General features: G+C 39.1%; 1 protein-coding gene across 1 annotated transcript in view; it reads right to left on the reverse strand.

Annotated features, from left to right (window-relative positions):
* Positions 1-4,215: 4,215 nt before the first annotated feature.
* The window catches only part of TENM1 (teneurin transmembrane protein 1), a 785,963-nt gene continuing 770,180 nt past the window's right edge, over positions 4,216-19,998 (reverse strand). Inside the window, exons 31-34 of the mRNA XM_054509125.2 lie at positions 13,779-14,166; positions 11,701-12,921; positions 10,793-10,935; positions 4,216-9,230 (exon numbers count right to left, since the gene is read on the reverse strand). Coding sequence (XP_054365100.1) covers positions 8,472-9,230; positions 10,793-10,935; positions 11,701-12,921; positions 13,779-14,166 — 2,511 coding nt within the window. The 3' untranslated portion in view covers positions 4,216-8,471. The remainder of the gene's footprint in view (positions 9,231-10,792; positions 10,936-11,700; positions 12,922-13,778; positions 14,167-19,998) is intronic.

The raw sequence follows: 19,998 nt of genomic DNA on the forward strand, positions 1-19,998 counted from the left end.
CTTATTTTGAAAGGAAACTTCAGCAGCTGTGCTCCTGAGTAGCTGATTTACAAGTGATCTCCCTATTAGGTAGCCCTATGGGAGCCCTGAAAACCTTACAGTTGTGTTGTTTTTTAACAATTCCAAGCGACGGCAACCTAAGTGAGAGCCAAGATTTTACACAGTGACCGATATTTATATTTTTTCTCACATGTATATTTTCATGACTTTTGTGATTTGATTATATATCAAGTTGTTTCGGGGCTCCTAGAATTCACTCACTCAACAAACACAGTAGGCACTGGGGTAGAGAAGTAAAAACACCCAGCCCCTGTGCTCAGGCAGCTCGCTCTCTAGTTGGACAAGAAAACAGTAACAATTAAAAAAAAGTAACAGAAAAAGAGCAAAAGATGTCAATAAAAGGTGATAAGCACATGCTAAGTGAGGTTCCCACTGTGTAGGTGGATCTGTTGTTAGAGGCAGAATGAGTCAAGACAAATACTCTGGTCCGTGGTCCATAGGAAAATGCTAAGTTCTGTTATAAACTAATAAATTGGAATTCTGGGTTGTACACGAGTCGGGGTGAGCTTGATGAACTGCCAAGAGACAGAGCAACTCTCCGTGCACTGGCAAGATCTGGTGTCTGAGCATTTAACATGGATGCAGTGCGAGTGCCGACGTGGAGTTGGGCCATTTACCATTTCTAGAAATAAAGGCATCACTTTAACTTGTGAAGGAATTCAGAAAGCTAACTTTCAAAACAAAATGCGTATGTTTAGATAATTTTTCCTTTTTTGTAGCTTGGGTTTAAATTTTAATAGGTGTAACTAATTTTCATTCTCTCTAGCTTGTTCATTCTGGAATAATCCTAAATACATGAATTATGTTTGCATGTTTCTTTACCAGAGTCTTTTTTGAAAAAGCTTTTTTGAATCATTAATGGTCTTTCATATTTCAATAAAATATTTGAAAGCTTTATTTACCTAATTTGTCTTAAAATATTTTAAAAAAATATTCAGAGATAGGTGCTATGAATATATTAAACAAAGCATTGATGAAAGCCATCTTATCTTATTGGACAGATCCCTGAAAAAGGTAAGTGCTTTTTTCTGGGTCTGCTACTGTCAAACTTTCCAGTTGATGTGCCTACCCACTGTCTTCTTTTGCTGGCCTTTTACTCATAAAGTTTTTTTCACTTTTTCTCTCCCAGCATAAGCATTCTTGCTATTTCCCAGTACATAATAGCTTGCGGCTTTACAGAAAGGTCATATTCTTGCCATATCTAAAATATTGCCATGCTAACATATACCTGTAAGATGCTGAGTCAAGATAGAAAAATGCACATATATTTCCAAGTGTACCCCTTTCTTCAGAAAAAAAAAGTGTGTCAGCAAGCCCACAAGAACATGACAGTTTATCAAACACTCATTCATTTCCTCTGAGTTTGTTCTTAAGAGATAAGGTCAGTAAGGGAGACAAGCTTAGGTAATTGTCAGTTTGGCTATTACAAGCAAGTAAGCTTTGTGGTAGTACATAGGTAGAAGAAGTCTACAGAGGATGCCTCTGATTAAGACTTCTAGTGTAAATGGAGGGCTGGATTGAAGATATTTGTGGTAGAGCGGATAGAGAATTAAAAATGTGAGAAATAGCTTTAAAATCTGTTAAGAAGGTTTGGACATCAGCTCATGTTTTATTTGATTCACTTTATTGAGTTCAGCCAGAGTCTATTAATAATAAAATCCAGATTTGCCCTTGAGCATTTCAAGGTTACAAGATACCTAGTCTTCCTGTTAGAGAGCTATAAATCCAACGTTGTCGCCTATGTTTGTCCTTGTAGTAAATGGGATACCATTAATTTAGGGTTTGCAGCTAGGGGTGAAGTTAAACTACCCACTTTGGAAACGTTCATCATTTGGGGTCATTGGCCAAACTTGTGGCAAAAGGCAGAATTTTCATCATTAGATCGTTGGCCTCTTAAATGAGTATTTTTATGTAGAAAGATACAACAAAACCGATTGACTGGAGAGAGCCCATCAACATAATATTTGAGATTTGAATTCTTTTTTTTAAGATTTTATTTATTTATATGAGAGAGAGAGAGACAGCGAGAGAGGGAACACAAACAGGGGGGAGAGGGAGAAGCAGGCTTCCCGCGGAGCAGGGAGCCCGATGCGGGGCTCGATCCCAGGACCCTGAGATCATGACCTGAGCCGAAGGCAGACGCTTAACGACTGAGCCACCCAGGTGCCTCGAGATTTGAATTCTTTCAGCTTTGTCAGATTATCCATGTGACCTTAGGTAAGTCAGTCTGTTACTCTTATTGCATTTGCCAAGTAGGAACAATGAAGTCTTGCTCACCTCCCAGGATTATTGAGGTACTAGAATTATATAAATTTGAGGAAGTAATATTGCTAAAAATTTAAGTAGCACTGATATTCAAAGATCTCTAATAATGAGGGTGAGTAGGGAGGGAATATGGAGAAATCTGTTCTCTCGTTTAATGATTCTATGTAGGAGCTCTTGCCTCTTTTTGCACACTGAGGGTGGGGTAGGATGGCTATTTTAAAAAAATGACTAGGTGATACTAATATTTTCGCCCTCCCACCCATGACCCTGTTGCTTTTTGCTGACTGGTTGTGTTGGAACAATCGGGATTGTCTTCTGCTCCATGAATCTTTTCACTGTATCTGTGTCCCAGTAGGCCCCTTCACCTGTGGCGGATACATTCCAAGACTCTCATGGATGCCCAAGCCCATAGATAGTACCAAATCTTATATATACTATGTTTTTTCTTATATGTACATATCTGTGATAAAGTTTAATTTATAAATTAGGCATAGCAAGAGATTAACAACAATAAGTAGTAAGAAAATAGAACAATTATAACAATATACCGTAATAAAAGTTACACAAATGTGGTTTCTGTCTTTCTCAAAATAGCTTACTGTACTGCACTCACCCTTTTTGCGATGATGTGAGGTGATAAAATGCCTATGTGATGAGAGGAAGTGTGGGGAATGATGCACTCATTGTGACAGTGTTAGGCTACTCTTGACCTTCTGACAACTTCAGGAGGAGGATCATCTGCCTCTGGACTGTGGTTTACTGCGGGACTGCAGGTAGCTGAAACCCTGAAAAGTGAAACTGCAGATAAGGGGAGACTACTGGATATATCACTGAATAAAAAGGCAGCAGGGCATTTAAGGGTGATGTAAATTCCAGGATTCCAAGCAACTTTCAGAAACAAACAGGTTGTTTGGACAATGGGTGCCCTGTTACTATCAAGTTGAATTTTGCAAGCTCTATTGGCCTGCTTTCCCAGTGTCACTCGTAAATATGTTCTCATGAAAAATAAGTGCCAAATGGCCATTGGAACTGCCCGGGACGTGCGAGCTGTTGTTTTTTAGTGTTTCCTGACTGCCTCTCTCCCCCATTCACTTTTTTGCCAATGCATCTGCGTGTTCTGCTCTCCTAGCTCTCTCCCACCCGTTTCGCAATTCTTCATTTTCTTTCCATTGCTCAGAAAGGCATCGACAAGAGAAAGAAACCTTTTTAAACTAATAGCCTAGAGGCATTTAAACTTGCAAAAGCTACTCTTCTTTTTTTATTAAATGGTCATTTGTGTCAGAGATCCTATTTGTACGAAAAATAAAAATGAAGAGACATCTGCTTAGGATTAGTGCCTTTTTGATTTCTGCACCTTCATTTTCAAGATGATGCAGTTTTACTGTTCTCTGTTAGGGAGCTACTTTTCAATTGTCAGGTGACCAGACAGACTCGAGAATGCAGTTTGGCGCATGAATAAAACGGGCCGCAGTGTTCATTTGCAATTTTATTTTTTAAAAATGAAATATTCAAAGTACTTTTTTCTTTCAAATATCGACACATAATGTTGAACTTTAAATATTTACAGCACGTTGTTGTGATGCTCTTGTAGAAAAATGCATGCTTCTGGCCTGAAAGCCAGAGCAAAATGCAAAAGACCATTTAACTGCAGCCAGAGAACATGAACCTGTACAGTATCCAGTCACTTTTCAGCACAGGAGTGAGAGCAGGAATACAAAATTGGAACCTATTGTTTCCTAGCAACATGGCTCACGCCATTATAACACAATTTTCAGTATGATTAGAACCTCTAACTGTTGTTATATAGAAACTGAAAGTGCCATACACTGTAAACATCTTTACTGTTGATGAGAAAGTAAGCAGCTAAAAAGAATATTTTTCTGACGTAAAGGCTATACTTCTCTTTTTCACCTTCTTTCTTACCGATGCTTTTGCCAGAAGAAGAGTAAAGATTTAGACATTGTCATGATTCATACAAGTAAAATATTTTTCAAGGACACAATCTGATATACTAACATTTATTTAAGAGGTTAAAGTCCACCACTAAATCTAAGGAAAGATTTTTAACTGCCAAACACATTTCCTTTGACAAATAATGTAAGATGACAACTGCCAAGACAAAATCCACAGCAAGTTTAACTAACTATTTTCAGTTACTGTTTAGGAAGTAATTTCTTCGTACACACAGTAGTAGGTTTGGTCCTTAATAGCTTTCACGTGAAGGACACACTGAACTAACAGTCACTATTTTGTGGTTGAATTCTTTTTTGTTGTTTGTTGTTTTCTGTTTTTTTTTGTTTTGCTTTTTTGTTTTTTGTTTTTTTTTTGTTTTTTTGGTCTTTTTTGTTTTTTTGGTTTTTTTTGTTTTTTCCTTTGCAGAATAAAGAACCTTACAGAAGGCTGTGGAAGAGCAGTCTGAGATCTGAAGTACTAGTCAGGTCAGCTACGTGTATGTGAGTTCCTCCAAGAAAACAAGAATGTCGCATCTAATCTGTAGCCTTCTGTCTTTCCACAAGCTAGAATACACTCCAGTCTCTTCCAAAGAATGTGTTTCAATACTTGATTCCTATACTTTTGCTTCCATTACAATTGCCCTTACAGGAATGTATCTTTATAAATGTAAAAACTTCGCCCTGACTCTCTCAGGTGATATTACAGTGGGGCCTGGTCTGGTTAAAAATAGATTTTAAAAAAAGGAAAGAAAAAAAAAAGAGTAGGAACAACATGATAGAATGCTTGAAACTGTGTCAACAGTTATGAAAAAGAAAAATCTTAGAAAAATTATCATTCAATTTTATACCTCTCTATGTAGTTAGCCTGTGAATTCCAAATTATACATTGTCAAGTTTTTATACATTTGGCTATGTTGTATATATATTATATTATATATATATAGTCTATATATTATAGATCTTCTAGATAAATTGACAGTAAAGGACACGCTTATTTTATACAGTATTTTGCTGGGTTAAAAATAAAACATATGCCTATTTATATGGTGAGTGTTTTGCTAGAAATTAGGATGAATTGGGCTTTATTTCCCTTTCCTTCAGGAGTCATGCTTCTAATCAATAATGATTAGAATGACAACTAAAAATAAATGTAATCAAATGTCTGTTAAACTGCAAACTTTGCAGTTCATTTGGATCTCTAGACCGTAGTGCAAGAGTAAAAACAAAACGAAACAAAATAAAACAAAACAGCACAAGTAAAGTGGGCCTAACTAGGAAAAAGAAACAACCACAGAGTATTCCCTGCCTCCAGCCCAGAATGTTCTTCATGAGAGCCCCAACTAGCGTGCTCTCATTCGAACGTGCTTGAATGGTGTGTGGTTATGCAGTGTCAGCTGCCTGTGCTCTGGGTATGAGAAATTCAAATATTTCCCTTTAAGATACATTTACTTTCATCAGGAAATGCAAACAAATTGTTCTTTCATTAAGTTAAACTTCAGAATTGCAAATCTATGAAGGCATTCCTTGTATTCAGCTGAACGATGTACCCAATATCTCCACGTTCTTACTAAGAAATGCCAAAATGTTTCTCTTAGATTTACTGTTCATTGGTGCTAACCTTTTGGGTTTTTTTCTCTTTCCTCCCAAAAACTTTGGAAGTGGTAAAGAGAAAAATAATAGTTCAAGGCAGTATTAAAACCACAGCTATAAGTGATAAAAAGTGCATTTCCTGAATATAATACAACTTTAAGAAACTAAAGGCACAAACTAAATAAATATGTATTACAAACTAGAAATGCACAGTTCAAGGTAATCACTATTAAGTAAAAGCTTCAAATATTTGTTCCTAATGGATATTTAAAGCAGTTTGAAAATGATACATCATCAGTGAATTGCAAAAAAGTATAATAATCGCTTAAAATATAAGCAAAATAGACTCTAATATTGACATCTTGGATTAGTGATAAAATACATCATCACATTTATGAATGCACTCTCTATATACAGTTCGCAAATTATTTTTCCATTGATTTAAAAGAACTTCAGAGTTTCTAGGAACTTAAGGTCCATTTTTAGGCTGGTGTGGAGGTATTCAAATTTTCAACAAGTTTGTTCATAATTTTAGAATCCTGTGCTGAATAAATACTGTACCACTAACACAGGCCTGATTCAGGGGGAAAAAAACAACACAGTAATATGATTGTAGTCTCTATCAGTAATCTCTTGAGCTGGTGTGCTTCCAGTTAAAAAGAGAGAGGAGTTCATCATGAATTCTCTCTCTTTCTCTCTGTCTTTCTCTCGGAATACATGCGTAAGAATGTGGTAATCCCAATGTGAAGTTTTTGAAAATGAAATGTTTGGATCCACCCTCTCCTGCTGTCTGCAGGTCCTTGCCTTTCTGTCCTTCCACTTGGTGGAGTAAGAAATCAGACTCTTTAAAAACCTTAACAGGAGCCTGAATTCTGACTTTGCATATTTTCAAAGAAGACTGTCATCACAAAGCAAGGCAATGACCCCACACTGCATTTAGGTAGCTGGAAAGAATCCAAACTGTAACATTCCATCATGAATTCTCCTTCAGACATAGCGAATGTGCAGACCCAGTGATGAAAGGTGCTGAAGCTGGCTCAGGGGAATTTTCAGCAGGCCACATTGTGCTGTCATGTATTTTCATTTGTGGTAACTTACAATTACACAGCGTTTTCACAAACTGTCTCTTTGTCACTGGGCACAAATCTCGCAGCTCACCAAGGGACTTCTTTTTACTACAGGATTCATAAAGATTGAGAAACTGCAGCTGATATTAGCACTAATCCTGATCTTTTTCCAAAGTTTAACTGATCATGGAACAAAATAAGTTTTCCTGGAAAATAGTTATTTTCCCAGGCAGGACAGATGATTAAATAAAAATAAATGGGTAAAGACAGAGAACCAAAATAACTAACCGTACAAATTATTTTAGTAAAAAAACAGTCTGCCTCTCTATAATGAGTTGAAATGTTTTAGATTGGAAAGGGTTCGTTTAATTAAATTTCCTGACTGTGGCTGGGAGATGTTCAATACAGAATTGTACATTTGAAAGATAAATCTAAGTGGGATGAGTCAATGTGGCAGCAACTACTGTAATGTTTGGTTTGGTCTTCCCTTTAGTATTTTCCTTTCGTCTTAGTACTAGGTCTGTTTTTATAAAGGTTTTGGCTCTTGTGAATTTCTGCAGTAGTAGTGAACGTATTTATCGGTATTCCAGGCACGTATGCCTGCTAAAGCCTCTTTTATTTTTTTGTACCAGAATCATTTGTAGTAAATTACCTTCCGTGTGCACAACACCACTGGATTAGTGTATCAATACAGAATCACTAGGGTGAAACTATGACCAAAAACACACCCTATATATAAATGAGAAATTCCTACCCAGGTTAATAAAAGCTATGCTTACAATTTGGTAAAAAAAAAAAAAAAAAAAAGTAGTCAAAACAGGTTGTGGGAGAAGTTACACTGGCCAGCTGCCTTGGTATCATGTACACACAAGCAAATAGTGGTAATTCAGTCCTGTTACCACACCCATAGGGAGGCGTGGTAGGCAGAACCCAGCCACCACACGCCAAAACACAGCACAACAACATGGCATTTACTTTAACAAGCAAGGAGGAATAATCAGGGAGGAAGGGCGAATGGGTCCTGACTCTTGGAGATGGTGGCTGAGGACATTTTACACTTGTTTGTAAGTTTCCTATAACGGATCTGGGAAATGTGAAAGGGCTGGCAGTCTTTCGAAAAGCAAGGTTCAGAATACTATCGCACCACATTTTCAAATAGCCCACAAGTTCTGCCAACAGTTAAACGTGAAATTTCGTGTCACAATAGAGATAGAGAACCTTGGGTCCTTTATATTTGAACATATGCATGGCCTGACAAATTTAAAGTGGTGCTTTCTGAAAACTTTTTTTTTTTAGCTCTTTTACTTGTGTTATTTTGAATACTGCCACACAAGAACTAAAAATCTCTGTCATTTCTTAAAGAGTTTAAACAAACAATATTAAAATACCATCTTCTGTCACATTGAAAGGCAGTTGGATATGTTTTTCCTCCATATTTACATATACAGAGTTCTGATCTAGAAAACCAATACAATAAACCATTTTATGTTTTAAAAACAGGCAGTCTTTGGTGACGCAAAGGCAGAGATTTTTTTTGTTACCTCCTGCCTATTTCGCTCTGTCTCATAAAGTGAATATTGTTGGCACTGTCAGAAAGTTCTAAATACTGCTCAACAGACAAAACAAAATACCCATCATAACCTTGTACCCTCCCAGTGCTCAAAAGCTGCTGCTTTTCTCCCTCTGTCCATGCTCGAATACCCTCCTCCCCTTCTTGCAGTCTTCTTTGTTCCTTAGTCCAGGCCTGGGCAACAGCACGTTGTCTGGCAATCTCCAACACGTGATTCTTTTCCTCTTCGACAGTTGTCCCATACCGGATGTTGAAGCACAGAGCCCCGTGCTGGAGCTGGATATCTGCAAACCGTCTAGTCCTCCCATTCAACACAGAAGTCATCTGGGACACAGTGACATTGACACCGTTCTCTAGAATCCGCCTCCCCCCAGTGTTACCGATGAGCACCAGGTCTTCCTCCAGAGACCCAAGCTTAATGAAGTAGTGAGTGTCCCTCCCCTCTATGGTAAAATGTAGGTTTTCCAGGTAATGAGCATTATTGAGAATGGCAGCAAGCCGCCTGCTATCTTCATTCGCTACTCCTATAATATCAGCTGTTACTATGCCATCCTTGATGGCGAATTTTATACCTTTTCCAAAAACAGAAGGAACAGCCGCAAACCTTGGTTGCTTCCCTCCTTCAAGGCACCGTCCATCATTGTATCGGGGAGTCATAGGAAGTTGGTCCAAGGAAATGAAATTCCTGAGCTGTTTCTGGAGCTCACACTGAATACCCAGAATAGTCTAGGAAAGAAGAAAGGCACAGTGCAAATGCTTGGTGATTGTGAAAAGCCCCTTCTTGCTTTACCGTGCTGGTGTGTGATTTCACAAGAAGCCAAATTTGGAATCTCTTCATCAGCGATTTGGCAAAGACAAGACTAACAGGTTACTTGGTCACCTGGCATATACTTCTTGAGGTCTTGGTGAGTTAAACATAAGGAAGTATGTTCAAATTTGGTATCATAGAATCTCAGAACTAGAAGTCACTTCAAGTTAAGTGGGTCCAGCTCCCCCGAAACAAAGACATTTCAACTTCACCAATTTAACTAATACTCACTAGCTGTTTGTTACTGTACGTGGTGTGATACATTAGCCACAGTGAGGAGCAGAGAGGGTTTAAGGCCTTATTCTTGCTTTTAAACAGATTATAACCTTCTACATAACTACAGCAAATCAGCAAGAAGTTCACTGATCTTCTTACGTGGACTTAAAAAAAAACCCCTTTTTATTATGGGCATTTTCAAACATACTAGGAAATAAAAAGAAGAGAATCCACAACAAAGTTTCAGCAATTTCAACATTTTGATTAACTTTTTTAAAGGACTTTTAATTATAAAAAGGACTGTTAATTACTTTTTAATTACAAAATTATTTTTATATATGTATTTACAAAACAGGATAAGCCTATAGTACCTATTTAGATTTGCCTTTCCCTTATAATTTTTTAAAAAAGATTTTATTTATTTGAGAGAGAGAGAGAGGGCATGAGCGGCGGGGGGTGCGAGGGGCAGAGGGTGAGGGAGAAGCAGACTCCCTGCTGAGCAGGGGGCCCGACGTGGGGCTCGATCCCAGGACCCCAGGATCATGACCTGAGCTGAAGGCAGATGCTTAACCGACTAAGCCACCCAGGTGCCCCTAATTTTTTACACTTAAATTTCAAGCCCTCCCATCCTAATTTCAGTTTTATTTTGCTTAAGTAATTTTTTTTTTTTGCAAAGAGTCCTCCATTTCTTTCAATTGAAAGAAAAAGTTATTTTGTTTTCATTTGTACCTCATACTCTTGATGAAATTATCTGCTGAACTGTGAATAGTTTGGTATTCCTATTTTCTCAGAGACTCTACCCCTATAGTATTTATTATTTTTACTTCATTGCTCTTACTACTTTTTCTTTGTCAGAATAATTTAATTCTGTTCTTCCCATGTTTTTTAATGCACTACACCCTAAATTGTTTCGCTGTTGGAAATCTGAAGTTTTTTATGTCTGTCAGTGAACAGTTTTCTCTATACAGAATCCATAATTGCCCTTGGCAGCCCGTTCCGGAATTTTAAAAGTTTAGTTCCTCCTGTTTGTCTACTGCAGCAGGGCATCGAATCCCACGTTAGTCTTGTCTTTTCTAAAAGCTCCAATTCCCTGATCCTTTCCTCATGGAAGCTTTTTTTCTACCTCCTCATTAACTGTGGACATTTCAGTGAATATTCAAGATAACTCAAAAATAAGTAAGCAAATATATGTTAATGCCATTTCATGGTGTTGGATGCTCGTCTGTTTTTTCAGATAAACAGAGATGGTAAAATTTTTACAAACCTTTCCAGGATCCCACTCTTGAGTTTTTGTCTGAAGCTGTAGAAGCTCATAAGTTAATTCCAAATTTTCTAATTCTGGTTTGGGAAATCCAGGTAGAACATTGTGTAACTGGAAACCAAACAGCTCCAACCAACTTCCAATGTCTGTGAGGCACAAAATATAAAAGAAAAAAAAATGACGAAGCCCATACTTTACAAGCTTTGTGGAAAGCTTGAACGATACCTCTCCTGCCCTCAAAATGTTCAGCCAGTGGGAGGTTAGGGATAAAACTCCCCCTTCTATCACCTGCTCTAAAACATAGGATCCTCTCTCTACTGGGATACCTTTTGATTCATGGATAATCACAGAGATAGGTTCAGTTTACAGCACTGAAACTCTTAATGTGGTAATGGTACTGAGGCCACACAGACCGTAATATTAGATTTATTTGATGGAACATAATCCTGAATTTTTCCTTTATGAAATTATTCGTATAAGCTTTTTTAAAAAAGGATGTTATTTATTTGAGAGAGAGCGAGCACAAGCAGGGAAAGAGGGAGGGAGGAAGCAGACTCCCTGCTGAGCAGAGAGCCCCACCTAGGGCTCATTCCCAGGACCTCGAGGTCATGACCTGAGCTGATGGCAGATGCTTAACTGACTGACCCACCCAGGCACCCCTCATATAAGCTTTTAACAGTGAAACCTACAAACAGAAAGCTTAAAAGGAAAGAAAACGTGTCCTGGGATGCAGAAGCATCATGTTTTATGCCCTTTGCACAGTTGTGCTCCCTCTAGAAGACTAAGGAAGAGAGTGACTGCACAATAACTTGTGGGTTAACTGGCAGGAAGAGGAAGCATATTTACAGAGGCACTGAGATTATGTGATAAACACCATGGAGTTATTGCAAATTTAGTGTAAAGTTTTATACCTGTGGTATACTTTGAAACATCTTGAATTTTGCCAACTGGGTAGTTATTTTCAAAGGAGTAGAGGTTGAATGGTTTAGGAAGGAGGTTCAACTGTTTCCATATGTGATGATTAGGCGTTGTCCACCTGCCAGCAAAAACATCGTAATCCCTTTGCCCCAGGTGCACTAATTTAGTAAGCAAATCATAGAGTCCTCCATGGAAACCAATGACGACCTGAAAGTCAGGGTAAGTGTCATGATAGATATCTCCATAAGGCGTGTACAATATCTCTTTTATCACCTGACCTCGACTGCTGAACACAGCCAGTGGGGTGCCTATATTATCACAAGCTACATAATATTCTTCACCACTGCTTAGCTCCATGGCAATAAGGTGACCTTGGAGATCATAATACAGGGATGTAATCTCTGAGCTCGTGTGGTTGTACAAATGAGTAACTCTTATGGGGTTGGCCAGGTCCGCATAAAAGAACTGAAGGTGCTGCCCTAGGCTGGACTTACTGGCGACACGTCGCCCAAGCCCATCATAGTAATACTGCACAGTCCAGCCAGCAGCCTTATTGTAGGCTTTCTGCAGCAGACCATTAGAATTATATTCAAATATGTCATTTCCCCTCTGTCTCAGAAAGCCATCTTCATCCATTTTATACTGAATTTCCCCGAGTCTGGTGATGCGGTCTCGGAGGTCATATCGGAGAGGAGTAAGACGAGCACTATTTCCATGGCTTAAGAGGTTGATGTTTCCATTCAGATCATAACTATAACGCCACTGGGTTTTGTCATTTACAGAAACAGTCTGAAGTTGCCCATCGGCATCGTATTCATAGAAGTATCTTGTTATGTTGGCATCTACTCCCACTCTTATATCACATATCACCATACGCCCCATATTATCATATTGAATAGTCATCCAGTAGGCAATAGCCTTTAGGATTTCATATTGGACTTCAATAACTTGTCCGTTGGCACTGAAGATCTTGGTGTGCTTCATCACCGTAGTGGTTATGACCTGATTTAAATCGTAATTAATGACACTGAATTTTCCAAACTGCTCTGTTCTACCGGAAACATCAACATATCGGTACAGATCTATGGGCAAAGGGGTTTCGTTGATCACAGCTTGCATGCTGGTAACTCGGAAGTTGTTGTAGCTGTAGTCAAACCGAGCGTTCACCAGCCCTTCTTCACTGAATCTGAAGATCTGGCGTCCAATAAGAGGTCCTGAGGAATCAAAATAAAAACAATGAGAACAGAGCTAGATGGGTAATGTCGAGCAATCAGAAGGATCTAGGGTCAGGGTCTTTAGTAGTGATGCTTTTACATTCAAAATAAGATATTAGAGATTGACCTCTGATACTTCACGCCCGGGCATATCATCTCATAGATACACACGCTCAGAGCTGTGGTCAGTAAATACGAAAAAATACTGTACGCTATAGTTATAGAGTAATTTAATTACAGGAACTATTTAAGTAACAGCCCATCCAGTGGCTTGGGGTGATGAAACTGATATTATCAACATCCTTTCTTGTTATAATCACTGACAAAAGTACTTTTAATTCGTTTAACCTGTGCTACAAAGTCAGCAGGTCAGTTGTTGACAAAATCCAGCATTAAGGTAACTGACTTCGGGCATTTGATAAGCTAAGCCCAAAGGATGAAATATATTCAAAAGTTCTGACTTTTGAACATATTTTGCCATCCTCTGAGGCTTATAGAGGTTACATGGGGCTTGAGCTCGTTTCAGGGAGGCTCAACTCCTGCAGCTGCATCTCTGGGAAGATCTGGTAATGAGTTAGGAAGGAGCACACCGTTGGATCAGGTTCTCAGAGCTCAGCTTTTCTGAGAGCTGAGACAGAGACAGAGAAATGCACGGTAGGTTTTTAAGGAATCAGCTTTCATGCAGTCTATAACAGGTTTTTATTTTCAATGGAAGATAATTTAATAACCAAAGTGAATGTTTATGGGATTGGATGTCTAAAGGTCAATGCTTCTATTTCACACTGTGGCCAGCAAAAATGTTGTAAGAAAATACTGACCGATGTGGATGTACGCACTGCCACCCTTTCACAACAAACCTGTTTGCCTATATCTGATCGTGCAAATGAAGCCGTCGTGCATCAGGTGTATTGTCTTAATGACTCCAGAAGACTCTTCATATGTTAATGTGACCTGAGTGGTATCATAGAGAACTTCAGACAGCCTGGCTTGCTTGGTGTATTTGTATAAAACTCTGCGCCCTGTTCCCAGATGCAGGGTCTGCAGCAGTCGGCCGTCCCGACTGTAGTCTTGGATAAAAGAAGTGCTACTGTCTGGCGGGGTGTAGATGTTCCGGTAGTAGCCCACTGAAAGCATGGTTTGTAGGCTGTGGCGCACCATACTCGGCATGGTGACTGAGAGCAGACAATCCGACTGGTCGTACTCAAAGATGTAGCGCCGCTGGCTATGTAAGAGAAGCATCACAGACTGAAACGAGACAAAGGCAAAAAATAGCATAATACGTACCACTGAAGCTGAGGAGATTAAAGGAGATTAAAGAAACACATTCATCCATTCAGCACAGATTTATCCAGCACTTGCTATGTGCCAGGCACTGATATAGTGCTGGGTGGATATAGTAGCGGGCAGTAATGGTGTCTGTGGAGAAGAAAGACAAGCAACCAAGCAATTACAACACCGTGTGCAGTGTGTTATGACAGAGGAAGGACAGGGTGCTTATGGGAGTAGAGCAAGAATAGCTAAGCCAGACTTAAGAGGTCAGGAAAAGCTGCCTGGAGAAAGCAGCATCCAAATTGAGATCTCAAGGATGACTACAGCTTTGGCCAGGTTTGAAGGCAGGGAGGTGGGGGGAGCCGGGGAGGGAGATAGTGCTCCTGACAGAGGGCACAGCATTGAGGGTCTGGATAAGAAAGAGAACATGGCTTTTCAGAGAATGAGAGGAATTTTGTGTGGCCAGAGCATGTGTGTTGGGGGCGGGGTGGTGAATGGCAAGAGATGAGGCCAGTTAAGTAGGCTGGGTCCAGATCATGCTGGGCTTTCTAAGCCATGCTAAGGAGGCTGAACTTAAACATGCTGGCAACAGGGAACCACTGAAAGCCAAGTTGAAGGACAGGGTCTTGCAGAGCTGGGACAAACAATCAAGTCAGTATTCCAAAAGGGTTACTGTTTGTGGAGTCGCATCCATGTGGAGATGGATTAGAAGGTAAATGGAGGTGAGGGCATGCCACATACTGAGTTACAGTCACCAAAAAGTATTTATTGGCTTCACGTAGTCGTAGAGTCTTCCTCAAAAGTTTGTATATAAAATATTATAATTATTTCTCTGCAATTCGTGTTTTATTTTTTGAGTATAGTTGACATTTTTTTAAGATTTTATTTTTAAGTAATTTCCATACCCAACATGGGGCTCGAACTGACAACCTCGAGATTAAGAGTTGCACGTTCTATCAACTGAGCCAGCCAGGAGCCCCTATAGTTGACATTTTAAAAAAATTTGAGTATAGTTGACAAGCAATTCATGTTTTAAACTATATTAGGGGAACATGCCATTAAAAAGTGAAGAATTCTCTGGATATGCAACCCCTTTCCTCCAAACTGATCTGTATTTTAGAAATAGTTATTTGTTGAGGTATAATGCCTTACATATGATTAGGTATTTCACTGATACTGGTTTACCTTATTTTAACCTCAAATACAAACATAAAAGGAACACTGTTTTACAGGGGACTCAATCCTATTTCTAATTGAAAAGCATTTAAATCTCATCTTTTAATAAAAATAAAAAATGCTCACCCCTGGAGACTCTGATATAACTCTCTAAGGAAGCTTTATCCCTCCCTTCTTGAGAATTACCTTACCAAGCAAAAGGATTTAGTTGAGCTTATTTTCTGAAGTTTGTGTTATGAAAACAATAGGTATCTTTTCATTTTCTAAACATAAATTACATAAATATTTATGAATATGAATTACAGAAGCGTATATAATGTGCACTTCCCTCTTCTAAATATGAAATTATATTCTAGTATTAAATCTATTTCTTGGAACTGCATATCCCCCCGCCTTCTGAGAATTATTGATTCTGAATCGCATGTCAGTACTGTGAAGTCAAAGTCTGCAGTTATTCTCTCGTTTGTTCCTCCTTTCTGTTTTTTCCCACCAAGTACCCTGCCTTGCGGATACAAAGCTGCAAGCTGCGTGCGGGAAGCCTGTCACCTCGTCATCTGGGGACAACCTGCACCTCCGAAACTGCCACTGAACAGAGGCAGGAGACTTGGCATGAGGACACGAAGGGAGAACCACCTCCTTGACCAAGGCAGAACCAACAGAACCTGGGGGGAGCTGGTGAAAAATGCCTTTGCATTAGCTCTATGCTCAAAGTCAGATTTCTCAGCTCCTTTCCAGTCTCTTCTGTCAGTTTGCCACGAACAAATGACATCTGTCACCTGTGATGCGGGCCAGGGACAATCACCATATGGCTCCCATACATTATCTAGTACCAGCCTGCCTGGGCCATGCCTTTTCCAGTCGCTGTGCGTGCCTTGCCAAACATGTATAGCACATTGCCATTGTGTTCTCTCCCCTGTCTCATCCATCGCGCCGCAGTAAAAAACCACTGCCCGACTCTGTCCTAGGTGCTGCTGATGCAGTGCGGTCTCAAAAGCTCCCTGGTCTGTTTTAAAGCTTTCTGCCAATGGCAAGGATGTGGATGACGTGATTAGAAAGCTCGTGAATGTAACTGTTGTGTTGCCAGAACGCCATTTAGCTCTCACTTGGCTGCTTTCTCACTTTGGGTGGGCATTATTACCAGTTTGTTCAAAAAGAATGCTTATGAGTCCATCCAGCACCCACAGTGCTGCTACAGCAGGAAAAAGGGCCATTTCTTCTGAGTCCAAACAAAAGAGTTGGAGACTTTGTATTTTTTTTAATGGGTTGTGAGATCCTAAAAGAGATCATTGTAAAGAAGGAAAAAAGAGCAAGCATGTATATTCATTTGAACAAGAATAGAAATGAGCAATGGTGGAAATTTGAAAAGTTAAAGCACTCGAGTAACCACCAGATGGCAGTGTGGGGCCACCTGGAAGCTCAAGGCAACGTGCATTGTATCACTTTAGGCAGGCAGCTTTTGAAAATTTCAGCCCTAAAGAGGCAATTTTGTGTAAATGTATCAGACTAGAGCATCTTATTAAATGATTATAAAATATCTTTAAATGCGTTTTTTAAGATGAAGTCCTTGAACGATTTTAGGAAACCGAAAGATTTACATTTACTGTAATACAAAATTTTAGCCCCACAAGTCTTCAAAATATAATTAACTCAGAGAAGTCTCATAAATCAAGATAGAGAATTAATGACCACATAGAGAAAATTTAAGAAACAATAATTGATTTTTTTTAATAGAGAAGAGATCATTTAAGCAACCACAGCTATTACCCAAATAATTATTTTTCTCCTAATGGCTACAGATCATTGTGCATGAAAATGATACACGTAACTTGCACTTGCTCTAGAGGAAGTCACACGATTTCTACAAAATTTCTGCACATTAGGGTGAAATATTTGCTGTTGCTTTTTAATATATCATGGTATAGGGATGGCAAGCAAATTTACAGAGGTATTTTGAAGCATAAAATGAGGTATACATTTTCAAGCTTGAGAATTCTTACTTTAAAATATACTAGAGGAGCCAGTCTCTTTGTCTTTGCTCTGCCCCAGACATAGTGAAAGAATGTGCCAGCAAAGGCCATGTTAAAGAGAGGACTCAAAAGAGCACAGGAAGACACAGAACCTCATCACCTCACTGCAAAAGTTACATGTACATTGGATTTTGGTAAATTCAATATTCCTTCCCTTTTTATTTTCTAGAATCACAATTTCAAAAATGCTTTAATTTTCTTCTTTTCTCCTTTCTTCATTTCCCTTCCTCCTTTCCTTCCTTCTGTTCTTTCTTGTTTTAATTTCCCTTCAAGTAGTAGTAAGTAGCATTTGTTAGTGACTGGAAAATAAATGCTATAATGCACTATGTAAATGGACCGAAACTAACTTATTTTATGATTAGATGCTCTGGGTGCTTTATATTCAGTTATTTCATTTAATCATCATATCTATTCAGTGATTTAGTTATTATTACTGGTAATTATAACGTTAATAAAATCCATCTCATGATAAATGATTTTTGGAAAGTAAAGAACCATTTCATAGTTGTGTGCTTTGCAGGTTCTGAGTTTTGCATAATACGACTGTTTAAGTCAAGGGCTACCCTTATTTTTTATTTTATTTTTTTTATGTAGGCTCCACATCCAGTGTGGAGTCCAACATGGAGCTTGAACTCACGACCCTGACTGAGATCAAGACCCGAGCTGAGATCAAGAGTCTGATGCTTAACTGACTGAGCCACCCAGGAGCCCTGGGGCGACTTTGTAATTAGAGGACAAATTAAGTGTGAACTCAAGAAAGGGACAAAAGTCAACTAAAAGGCACAAGTGATTCAGCTTGTCTCACTGGTCAGTAAACTAGTCTCTGGAAGTCCCTAGGGCTTCTCTTGATACATGATACATCAGTCAGGTCTTATTTCTGTCCACTGCAGGCCCTGGCTCATAGACTTCTCCTTGTTTTTAAAGAGATTGCCAACTCAGTTTCTGTAGCAAAGAGAACTTAGGGGAAGTTTCCTTCACATGATTCTTTGCTCAGTTAATTCAGAAAAGAGAAGCAATAAAATTGCTTCATTGGTGTCACAGAAGCTGCATGAAGGGCTAAAATGTAAGTTTTCAATAGACTCCTTTGCTATTGTATAGGCAGCCTAAAGGAAAAGTCTTAGAGACTCAGATGCAACTGTCTACAGGCAGTTATAGCTCAGTGGCCAAATTGTGGTGCTAATGAATTGGGTTTATGAGTTCAAACCCATGTACACTCCTAGGGAGTGTTGGCTACTTCACTGGCCACATGTATGACCTGTGGAAGGGTCAGGGCAAATCCATCCTCATTCCTTGAAAAACAAATCAGCCTATGATCTAATAATCAGTGGTATCTTTTTTATATGAAGGTCATCATTACATGCATTGCCCCTGTAAACATACCACCAAATATTTGGATTAGGAAATTTTGTACCAAGTTTAGTACTTTGTGAACATGAGCCATAGGATTTTGCAAATCATTCTTATTACCAAAATTCAAGAGGAAAGACCCACTCTATAAGATTCAGATGTTCCTAGTGTAGAGTGTAGATTATAGATTTGACCTATTTCTTCAGCAGACAAAGGGTGGATACAGCAGAGGACTCTCTTCTTTACCCTGGCTCCCAAGTGGAATTCTGCTTTATCTCCTAGGCATTTCCAACTTGGCAAGTTCCCCAGCAACTGCCTCTGGGAAGTAATATTATAGTTTTATAATGACATACAACCACTGGCATACTTTTCCCCCCCAAAACTTTGGGGAGTGCATCAGAAAGGCCTGACATTATTGGGTGCAAATAGTGAAATTCTGTCATGTGAGCTATGAGCTTCTATGACTTCTGTAAGAACTTCTAGGGGTTAACTTGCACTGATTACCCTTGAATCCTCAAGGGAAACATTTTTTCAGTATTCCCAGAAATTGATTCAGGACTGATGAATTTGGTTGAATGGACAGATTTGGGAAATAAGAGATGCCATCTTAGGACATCAGAAATTGAGATGGCGGATGGAAATCACTCTCTCTTATTGTTCTCTGCTACTGATCTGGCCAGAAACCATTTTGCCCTGTGGGGGCTCTTTTGACAAATGGTTCTGGGGGTGGGATTAAAATCCTTGTCTATTTCCACCAGACGGGAGCCCGCGAGCTCCCATTATGGGTGCTGCTGGAGACTCACTGCACACACAAAGGACTATTACCAATGAGGCCCCACTGCTACCGTTTGCTCAGACTGATTACTTGTGAAAATTAGTCCTCATATGTATACCTACTAAAACTTCACTGATTATCCCAACAAAATTAGAATTCCTTATCCTCTAAGAGGTTCTTCTCCAGAGCTGAGATACATTAACACACAATTTTATAATTTTCGACCTATTTTACCTCAGTATGAGCTTTCATAATAATAAGGATACCTTTTCAAGAGCTTCAACAAATATGCTCAAATGAGGGGAAAGCTAAGCCATTATCCTGACTTCAGTTTGAAAAAGTACCTGGCAGAGCGTGGGGTTGGGGAAAGTTTTTAGCTGAAAAACAGCTTATCCTTATAGATGCATTTGGTTGTTGCTGTTACTTCTTTCTACAGGGCCTGACAGCCAGAACAGACTTTTCTCCTGTAGGTCTCCTCACCAA

Source organism: Mirounga angustirostris, unplaced genomic scaffold (assembly GCF_029215605.1).
Source record: "Mirounga angustirostris isolate CCGP_5_RB_7025 unplaced genomic scaffold, mMirAng1.0.hap1 SCAF_11, whole genome shotgun sequence".
Taxonomy (NCBI): domain Eukaryota; kingdom Metazoa; phylum Chordata; class Mammalia; order Carnivora; family Phocidae; genus Mirounga; species Mirounga angustirostris.